Genomic DNA, 10,640 nt, shown 5'->3' with positions numbered 1-10,640 from the left:
GTTTAATAGATTAGAAAAAAGATTGATGTAATTAAGAAGAAAGAAGAAAAACAATATGACTATCTGTGATGTAGAAGAAGCATTCAATGAAACTGAGCACCCCATTCATAATAAAACTGCCTTGGGAGTTTCCTTAGTATGATCAAGCTCTCTACCATAAGCCTCAGCAAGCCTCATACTTACAGGGTGCCAAGACAGTTGTCACATTTAAGTGCCATCTTAAGATAAGAAATGGGCCAGAGTCCTCTGGTTGTGACGGAAGGGGAAGTCCATTTCCAAGGCGCCTCTGGGCAACCAACCAAGTCACACCCAGATCTGGGAGGGCAGTTTGAATTTTATTGTCTGGATCCTCTATAAACAGTTTGCTAGCGAGCTATTTGGAGGTGAATTCCTCCGGATGCAGCAGGTGTCATGAAAGATCCTCTGACTAATTAGGGAAGAAGGCATTCTATGGTAGAGAAGGGCAACAGTGTCGGAGAAAAACCTGGACAGATACTCTTGTGAAGGTTTCAAGGCTTCAGCTTTATCTGAGATAGTTTCAAGGTATTATTGTTTATACTTCCATTTCCTTTGGCATCTGCATCACCAGATCTGCATCACATTTCTGCAGCCCCTTGCCTTTTTGTTCAGAAGCAGTTGCCACTCACTAGGGGGAACACATCGGACACCCACACCAGAATTCCGTGTCTGAGCAGCCAGTGAAAAATGGCCTCCCTAAGGAAATCTAAAGCATAGGAAACAAAAAGGAGAAACAACAATTCTTTTTTTTTAAAAAAGGATTTTATTTATCTATTTGACACAGAAAGAGAGCACAAGCAGGGGGAGCAGCAGAAGCAGAATCTCCACCGAGCAGGGAGCCTGAGCCTGATATGGGGCTCAATCCCAGGACCCCAGGACCCCGGGATCATGATCCGAGCTGAAGGCAGATGCTTAACTGACGGAGTCACCCAGGTGCCCCAGAAGCAGCAATTCTAACAAATGGAACTGGGGACTTGAGTATTAAGTTTTTATACACTTGCATTCAAGTCATGCCCCACATAAGGAAGCCCACTACTTTTATACCTTATTATTTAAACCTATGAGCTCTTAGTTGGTGAAATAAGAGAAAGAAACTAGCATATGTCAATTATAATTCAATAATAAAAAAGGGAGAGAAGAGAAACTAGACACCTAATATTAGAAAACAAGATACTAGACTCTCATTATTTCTCAATAAGATTACCATCAGCATAGAAAACAGAAAAGCTTCGACAAATTTTTATGTAATAGGGGAGTCCATTAAGGGATCCAGATCGAAACTATTAAAGGCAAATCAATACTGCTCTATTCACAAACAATAGCTAGTTAGGAAATGAGATCACAAAACATAAAAACACAAGACATCACATAAAATTCCTATGTTAAAAAATGTGCACAATTTTTAAAGAAAAAGTTCTAAATGTTTAGCAAAGAACCAAAAAGATCTACAAAACTGAGGAGTGACATCACATTTCCTAGGTGGAGAGACTCCATATTGTAAAGACCTGGATCTTCTTCAAATGAATCTGTAATCCAGGGCATTTAGGTAAACGTTCTTTGTGCATTTGCTGTGGGCCCAGCACTACTCATTTACTCTTCTTCACCCTAACAGTTGCTCCTTTAGGGCATATGTTATCCTAATTTCCCACTAGAAGGGACTGAGGCATCCCAAATGTAGGCTTTTGAATCCAGATCCTTAACTTTGAAGCTCTGGTGTTACCTATAGACAATCATGTTTCTAAATCTATTTGGATCAACCCGAACTCTTCTAAAAAATATAGTGTTGGGCAGCCCCGGTGGCGCAGCGGTTTAGCGCCGCCTGCAGCCCAGGGCGTGATCCTGGGGACCCGGCATTGAGTCCCACATCAGGCTCCCTGCATGGTGCCTGCTTCTCCCTCTGCCTGTGTCTCTGCCTCTCTCTCTCTAGCTGTGTCTCTATGAATAAATAAATAAAATCTTAAAAAAATAAAAAATATAGTGTTGAATGAAAAGGCAAGGTGAAAATTTGTGGCATAGCAAGATATTATTACTACAAGTAAAAAGCACCAAACACTCATATTTTTTCTGCAGGTAAGTGCATGTGCAAGTAGAGGCATTTTTTTTTTTCTTTAGAGGATTGGAAGATAATATTGGATCCAATAGCATTTGGCTCTGGGGTGGAAGGATTCTTGTTTTTTTGGTTGTTGTTGTTGTTAGGGTCTTAATTTTTAAGGATCAGTATATACATATGCTACTGTGAAGTATTTTTAAGTCACCTAGAAAAGAGTGGAAACAAATAAGCAAAAACAATAATGGGGATTGAGTCAGGGCAGTGAAAATCTGTTACTACTTTCTTTTTGCTTTTCTGTATATCTTAACTTCCCAAAGAAAGGAAAAGCAGTGATTTTTTTCATTTTCCATATATAAAATTGTATTACAATAATTTTGGGGAGTGTTTGTATGTATGTATGTATGTATTTATTTTTGTATATATTTTTTTGTATTACAATATTGTGTAAGCACCTCCCTTGAGAAGCTCTGTGCTGGGGGCTGGAGAAGAGAGAAGATCCGATTGTGCCATTGTCACACCTGATCTGTGGCAATGGTTGCTCAAGATGGTTGTATGGAGTGGTAGAAGAAAACTTCCTGGGAAGGTGACATTCAAAGGGAGGAGGAATGAGGAATGGGAGGAAGATGGATCCTCGGGTGCAAATCCAGCCTGTGGATGGAGCCATCTGAGCTGGAACTGGAGAGGTCAGTGCCTGATCTTGAACACCAGGCTAGGGGCTTGGGATTGGGCTTGAGGACACTGGGGAACCACCAAAGGAGAGGCAGAATGGATCTGAGGCTTAATCCCACTCATTCCATGGTGCAGAGAAGGAATCGGAAGAGATGAGATGAGAGGTGAGGCTGGGAGACCTCAAGGATGCTTTGGAAATTTCCGGGTGAAAGTGCATCAGTCATGGCCATGAGACAGGCAGGAGGACACAGGAACAAGGAACATCTGGAAGGCAGAATTAGCTGAACACAGTGGCTTCTGGTCTGGAGGCTAGTGAAGGAGGCAAATGTGGATGGTGGTATAGAATGGGACAGGTGCAGAAGGAGAGATGATAGTGGGGGCCTGGGATGCCTCAGAGGAGGGCTTTCTGGGAGGTGACATTGAGTGGAGCCTGGTGAGTGGGTACCCCAGATGGGTGGGGACTCAGTGAGGGATCTAAGGTCAGGAAACCTCAGACAGAGTTCTGGCAGCTGTGCTGTCTTGGGCAAACCACTCAGTGTCCCTATCACATTCTGTCTTCTTTTGTAAACAGGGCTCATCATTCCTCCGCCCTGAGTTGTGGGAGGATTAAGGAGATAACACATGGCAAGTGGTTGGCACAGAGCCTGGTGCTGGATGAACAGGAGATCCTACCCCTTACTCTCAGTTTCCCATCACCCGGTGCCCAGCCATCTCCCATCCACAGCATCTCCAGGCTGCCGTCTCCCCATGGCCTTTTGTTCCCTTGACCCAGTTAGACGGGATGAGGAAGAAATCCACCCTCTGGCTCCATCCTACCCCCCTTCAACTGCCCCAGGGGGAGGATCTATGGACTCAGGTCAGAATCCAGGATTAGCTGTGTAATCCCCCAGCTCTGTCTGGGCATTCTCTTTCCCTACCTAGGAGTAGGGGCCCGCTGGCTAGGAGCCAGAACTGCTGGGCCCTGGTCCTGGTACTGTGAGACCTCAGACAAGGCGTCGATGTTTTGGTGCCTTTATTGGGACTACCAATGACATCTGCAGTGAGTGTCACATGTGCTCCAGTTGTTCTGTTTGCTGGGGTGGGGGGCGGGGGGTGGCACTCCGGAAAGGAAGGCAGGCCTTGATTTGATTCTAGCTCTACCACTCTGCAGCGTCATGCCCGTGGACAAGAGATGAAACTCCATGGGCCTCAACCTTTTCCTCACATATAAAGTTAACTCTATTCTAGGCTGCCATGGGGAGTATTTGAGAAAATAAGAGCAAATGACTTTGTAACTAGCAGGAGAGACAAGGAAGGATGGTAATGGGACAAGAGAATAGAGGATCCCTAAAGAAAAGACCAAAAAGGGCATCCTTGTCCCTGGACCAGGGCAAAGTGTCCCAGCGAACAGGTGCCAGAGAACTGACAAAAGACCAGAGCTAATCAGACTCCTGAGGCTTCCCAAGAAGGCAAAGGACACAGGACCTCCTCAGGCCGGGGGAGCACCCAGTAAGGGGAGGACAGTAAAGTCCCAAGAAGAAGGGGTCCTGGGCAGGGGCTTCAAGGGTGATGTGTCTGAGCTGAGGATCCTGCCCGGGGAGAGGGGCAGAGTCCTTAAATGCCAGGCCAGGGCCTGGCTGTGAAGGCAGGGCGGCCACTCCAAGATTTTGAGCAGGAGTGCCTGTCTCTATTCTATTCCCCTCCCAGGGGCTGGGGAGAGGAATTGGCTGGCAGGGTTTAGCAGCGTGGGCAAGAGGCTGTGCCACTATCTCCACCATCTCCACCGTCTCCACACTCGCTGCCTCACCCCAACCTAACACCTCCAACTATCCCCTGCCTGCCTCTGGAACTGTCCCTGCTCTCTGCCCCTGATAAGCAATACCTCCCTGAGCCCAGCAGTGCCCAGACTGGGGTCGGGGAGCTGAGGACAGAATAGTGACAACAGGGTCCTGGGGTTCGTAGGGCCTGATTTCTTCTCCCAGCATACACTTGTGCATAAGCAGGTGCGCACTAAATGCAGAACCTGGAGAAAGTGGGAAACACCAGAACCCATTAGAAGGCATCTTGCAACGTTTGTTTACTTGGGGTTTGAAAGTCTGGAGCCCGGAAGTGAGCAAGGAAACTAGAAACTAAGCGCCACCCCCTAGGGAGAGAAAAGCGGGCCCGGAAGCCGACGGGACTACATTTCCCAGCAGCCGCCGCGCCAGAGAGGCCACTTTGGCCTCCCCGCCCTCCTACCAGGAAGCGGAGACGGGGGCGAGGCGATAGGGGCGCAGGGCAGCTTGCGCGCGCAACCCGAGCCAGGGCGCGTGACGTTTTTCCTGTGCGCCGCCTAGCGTCTCGGGAGCGCCGGTTCCTCAGCCTCGGAGCCGTGAAGGTGACAGCGGGAGGTGACTGAACCGTCTATCGTGATGCTGGGGGCACGGCGGCTGCTCAGCAAGTCGCTCCCCGCTCGGGTGTCTGTGCGTTTCAGCGGCGACACGGTGAGACCCGGCCTGGCTCCGGCCAGGGGTGCCCCCGGGTCGGGTCTCGCTGCAGTGCCTCTGCGCGCGCCATCCCTTGGCTTTGTAGTCCCTTCCGGAGAACCTCCTCATTTCCCCAGCGCGGCAGGAAGGTTGCCGCTCCGGCCTGGATGTAGAGGGAATGGGTCCCTATGGCAGGCTGACTCCCCGTTCCTCCGGCTCCTTGGCTTCCCCATTTTAACAGCCGGGCGACACAGTAGAAAATTTTGCAGGTGGAGAAGCGTCCTTGTCTCCTTCCTTCCTTCGCATGGCCTTATACAGTGTAAAGGTGTCATTGTCCTCATTTTACAGCTGCAGAAAACAAGCTTTGGGGAGGATGTACGTCTCTTGAGGCCCCGTCCAGCGCTCTGCTCCCTGTAGTGACTTTAAAGGGGGTGGGAGTCTGGGGTGCCCTCACCTGGGGTGCTCGCCACTTGGCCATGTGGATTCCAGACCCCACTTCTCATCAGTCTTATCCCAAGTGGGTCGCCCTCCATCACCTTTGTATCCCGGCCCCAGTGAAGTGTTTCTTTTGCATCAGTAAGCACATTCTGTTTCCAGCAGAGTTATTAATATAAGACCCTGGTCTGACCAAGCTTTGGTCCAGCAGGACGGCCAGGCAAGTGAGTGGATACTTGACATTGGGCTCAGGGAGGTAGTAAGGTGCTGTGGTTCAGGTGTGGGCTTTGACCATGACAGACCTGAGTTCAAATTCCAGCTAGTGCTTTTGGTTGTGTGCCCTTCCATAAGTTCTATTTGTTCTTAGCCTCAGTTTCCTCCTCTGTAAAACAGAGGAAGTCATTCGTGTCTCAGGGTTATGAGGATGAAATGGGGTTTTGGATGTCAAATACTTAGCCTAATGCCTACTAAGCAGGAAGTGCCTACTAACTGGTGGTAGCTTTGCTGCTATGAAGGGTTCTGAGGCATAGGCCCTTACCATCTCTTCAGCCCAGCCCCATCTAATCAGGGGAACTGAAGAATCTGTAACCTTTGGCTTGGCCCTTCATGACCCCAGAACTGTGCTGAGCCTCCTGACTCTTTGTGTCCTCAGACAGCACCCAAGAAAACCTCATTTGGCTCGCTGAAGGATGAAGACCGGATCTTCACCAACCTGTATGGCCGCCATGACTGGAGGTGAGATGATGAGATGGTGCCCTTAGCTCTGTGGTCCCGGAGCAAGGCCTCCCCTTCAATGCCTTCCTCACTGTCCAGGCTGAAAGGTGCCCAGAGTCGGGGTGACTGGTACAAGACAAAGGAGATCTTGCTGAAGGGCCCTGACTGGATCCTGGGTGAGGTCAAGACATCCGGCTTGCGGGGCCGTGGTGGTGCTGGCTTTCCCACTGGCCTGAAGTGGAGCTTCATGAATAAGCCTTCAGATGGCAGGTGTGTGTAGGGAGGCAGAGATGGGGTTGCAGGAGAAATGTGGGGGTGGCTATGGCTTACCTGGGCCCTGGGACTGTTTCCTCTGAAACTAAAAGTGAATGAATGAGAGAACCTCACCAGAGATTAAGTAGGTGAAAGTCAGTTCTCTCTGGTCTTCCTCAGGTATAGCAGAATCAACACAAGATTTTGACTCATGCAGACTTATTGGTCAATCCTGCTTTCTAATTATTTTTTTATTTTTTATTATTGTTTAAAAGATTTTATTTATTCATGAGAGAGAGAGAGGGGCAGAGACATGGGCAAAGGGAGAAGCAGGCAACATGCAGGGAGCCCAATGTGGGACTTGATCCCGGGACTCCAGGATCACTCCCTGGGCCAAAGGCAGGCACTAAACCACCAGGCTGAGCCACCTAGGGATTCCCCTGCCTTCTAATTATAAGGCTTTGTGCTATCTCCTGGTCTGTTTGAACTCAGTTTTATTTTTATAAGTGGATTTTCTATTTTGCAGGGATTAAGATATAGTGTTCATATAGCTCTTGGCCCTTAAATTGGTTGGCACATAGAAAGCAAATGATAAATGTCAGCTACTTTACCTCCTTTTGGCCCCAGAGGTGTGGCAGAGGTTCAGGAAGGTTCTTGGTGACCAAGAGCAGAATTTGGGCTCTTAGGAAAGCACAAGGGAACATGTGGACTGAGCAGAACAAAGACCTTTCCCATGGTCATAGTCTCCCAAGGATGTAACAGGCAGTGAGCTTGCTGTCATTGATGGTGAACAAGCAGAGCTCCTAAGACTGTTGGGAGGACTGTGAGAGATCGACTATCAGAGGAGACATCTCTGAGGCTTCCTTGGGTGGAGTGGGGTGGCGTGTAGTTGAAGGCCCAGCCCTGGTGGCCCTGTAGCCTCACCAATGTGCTGGCACCCACAGGCCCAAGTATCTAGTCGTGAATGCAGACGAGGGTGAGCCGGGCACCTGCAAGGACCGGGAGATCATGCGCCACGATCCCCACAAGCTAGTGGAAGGCTGCCTAGTTGGGGGCCGGGCCATGGGCGCCCGAGCTGCCTACATCTACATCCGAGGGGAATTCTACAATGAGGCTTCCAATCTGCAGGTGGGAAAGGGTAGTGGCATCCACAGAAGGGAGGGTGCTGGGTGTGCACTCACGTGCTTGCTTACTGCCATAGTTGTTCTTAGATTTTAGCACTGGGTCTGTTTGGGGTTGAACTGAAGAGTGGTTGCCACTGCTGCATGCATTGTAAATAGGACATGGCCCCCAAAGCCTCCTCTGGGCTCTTTCTTTATGTTCCAGAGCCTCAACTTGAGAGGCTTTCAGGCCTCCATGACTCGTGGGGCAGGGTTGGCTCGCAGGTATTTTTCCTACAGAAGGGTCAAGGGGTCATTTCAGTAATTCTGAGCTCAGTGGCACCTGTAGTGACTGGTCCAGGGCCAGAGTCTCACTCCATTCTATTAGGCTCTTACACAACAGTGATGAGGGATGCGGAAACAGCACCTGGAACAGCGCCTGGCACAAAGTAGCATTATGTATAAGTGTTATTGCTACATATTTAAAAATCAATCTCTACTGCAGAAGTAATACTTGCTCTTTATAAAGATAGGAAAGCACACACATACATACACACAAGAAAACCTCCCACAGATCCACTATCTATAGGAAAGTGCTTATTAAAATCTTCATTATTTTCTCAGCCTTTCTTTTAAAAATACATGTAGTTGGAGAATTTGTTAAAGGTTATTACAATTACACGTTGTAAAATCCCCACCTTCCAGAGCATCCTCTGCTCATGTTCAAGAGGAGCTTTCTCCCAGACTTTTATGAACATGGGCTCCCTCGGTCTGTTCCCCTCCCCACCACACAGTGTTCTCGGACTGGTGGGAGTGGCACCCTCACACTCTTGTCCCACAGGTGGCCATTCGAGAGGCCTACGAGGCTGGTCTGATCGGCAAGAATGCCTGTGGCTCTGGCTATGATTTTGATGTGTTTGTTGTGCGTGGGGCCGGGGCCTACATCTGTGGGGAGGAGACAGCACTCATCGAGTCCATTGAGGGCAAGCAGGGCAAGCCCCGCCTGAAGCCGCCATTCCCTGCCGACGTGGGTAAGACTCGGCCTGAACCTGAGCCTTGTTCTGTGTCCTGTGGAATCTCATTGGGCATCAAGTGCCCAGTGGTCTTTCTTAGGGAATTTCTGAGCACTTTCTGGATTTGGGGCCAGATGCTGAGTAAGGTGGTGACAGCAGTCCCTCATCCTGCCTCAGCCCACATGTCAGACACTTGGGTCCTCCAGTCCTCTAGGGACTAGGGGGAGAGAGATGAAAAGGCATTGCAGTGTATGTTGGGAGTTTGTATGTTGGGAGTTTGGGATCCAGTCGGGGATGGGAAGGACAAAAGAGTGAAGGGGGACTGGATCACAGAGCAGGACCCTGGGACAGACCCCACTGCTAGGAAACCTGACCACCCTTTGGTAGCCACCAGTCCCTCATCCCATTCCTCCACAGGAGTGTTTGGCTGTCCCACAACCGTGGCCAACGTGGAGACAGTGGCTGTGTCTCCCACCATCTGCCGCCGTGGGGGTGCTTGGTTTGCCAGCTTTGGTCGTGAACGTAACTCCGGCACCAAACTGTTCAATATCTCTGGCCATGTCAACCACCCTTGCACTGTGGAGGAGGAGATGTCTGTACCCCTGAAGGAACTGATTGAAAAACATGCTGGTGAGGCCTGGGGCCAACCGGGGCAGAAGTGGGGCAGGATGTTCGTGGAGAAAGCCAGGGAGGGCCTCATGAGGCAGTGCTGGGCAGGGGCGGACAGAGGTCCTGGGCTCAGGACTAGGCAGCTATGCTGGTCCCAGCCCTGATCATCCATCCTTTTGGGAACGGACTGTGGTCCCAGGGGGTGTCACAGGTGGCTGGGACAATCTCCTTGCTGTGATCCCCGGCGGCTCATCCACACCACTGATCCCCAAGTCGGTGTGTGAGACAGTGCTGATGGACTTTGATGCGCTGGTACAAGCACAGACAGGCCTGGGCACAGCTGCCGTGATTGTCATGGATCGCTCGGTAAGGGCTGCCAACCTCCCCACCCAGTGGTACGGTACCCCTCCCTGGGCTTCCTAAGAACTCTTGCCAGCTCTTGGATCCCAGGTCCTGTGACCAGAGGGAATGCCTGTTGGGGTCTGGGCAGTGCCAGTGGATAGGGGGAGTGGAGGAGGTGGCCAGAACATTGCTGGAATCAGGGTGTGCTACTAAAGGTCTGAGGCTCCGGCCTAGGAGCCTGCTCATTCTCTTGTCACCCCAGACAGATATTGTGAAAGCCATTGCCCGCCTTATTGAGTTCTACAAGCACGAGAGCTGTGGCCAGTGTACTCCGTGCCGTGAGGGTAAGCTCCCTGGGCAGGGTGGGGACTTCTTCTCTGACTCGCCTAGGCCTGGGTCAGGCACAGGGCAAAGGTTGGGTGGGCTCTGGACACTGAATGTATAGCTGCTGCTTCCCAGCCGGCTGTAGTTTCTCTTGGCCTTGCCCTTCCCATGGCCTACAGCCTTGGAGTGCTATTCTCTACACCCTGGCTGGAGATCATTGGGCTCTCTCTTACTGCCATGGCTTCAGGTGTGGACTGGATGAACAAGGTGATGGCCCGCTTTGTGAGGGGGGATGCCCGGCCAGCCGAGATCGACTCCCTTTGGGAGATCAGCAAACAGATAGAGGGCCATACCATTTGTGCCCTGGGCGATGGAGCCGCCTGGCCTGTGCAGGTACTCATTGCCCTGCTTGTGGGCACTGGGGTGGGGGTGGGGTGATGAGGCCTTGGGGTGCTGAGATTTTCAGCTCTGCTTCATGGTGTCTCCTACCTGCCTCTAGGGCCTGATCCGCCATTTTCGGCCAGAGCTTGAGGAACGAATGCAGAGGTTTGCCCAGCAGCACCAGGCCAGGCAAGCTACCTCCTGAGCTCGATGCCCTGCACCGAAGTCCATCTGTCCAGATGGCTGGACAATAAAGCAAGTGCTGCCCACTCTCCTGATGCATCTGTTC

General features: G+C 50.7%; 1 protein-coding gene across 1 annotated transcript; it reads left to right on the top strand.

Annotated features, from left to right (window-relative positions):
• The first annotated feature begins 5,027 nt into the window (after positions 1–5,027).
• On the top strand, positions 5,028–10,630 carry NDUFV1 (NADH:ubiquinone oxidoreductase core subunit V1). The gene is made up of 10 exons (XM_038563732.1): positions 5,028–5,199; positions 6,269–6,351; positions 6,430–6,600; positions 7,527–7,710; positions 8,524–8,713; positions 9,113–9,325; positions 9,504–9,670; positions 9,909–9,990; positions 10,218–10,363; positions 10,470–10,630. Exons 1-10 carry the CDS (start codon positions 5,128–5,130, stop codon positions 10,554–10,556), a joined length of 1,395 nt encoding a protein of 464 aa, XP_038419660.1. The 5' UTR covers positions 5,028–5,127; the 3' UTR covers positions 10,557–10,630.
• The last annotated feature ends 10 nt before the right edge of the window (positions 10,631–10,640 follow it).

The sequence above is a fragment of the Canis lupus genome, chromosome 18 (genome assembly GCF_011100685.1).
Source record: "Canis lupus familiaris isolate Mischka breed German Shepherd chromosome 18, alternate assembly UU_Cfam_GSD_1.0, whole genome shotgun sequence".
NCBI classification, from domain to species: domain Eukaryota; kingdom Metazoa; phylum Chordata; class Mammalia; order Carnivora; family Canidae; genus Canis; species Canis lupus.
The sequence above is the reverse complement of the archived record's forward strand: the minus strand, read 5'-3'. Positions and strand labels throughout refer to the sequence as shown.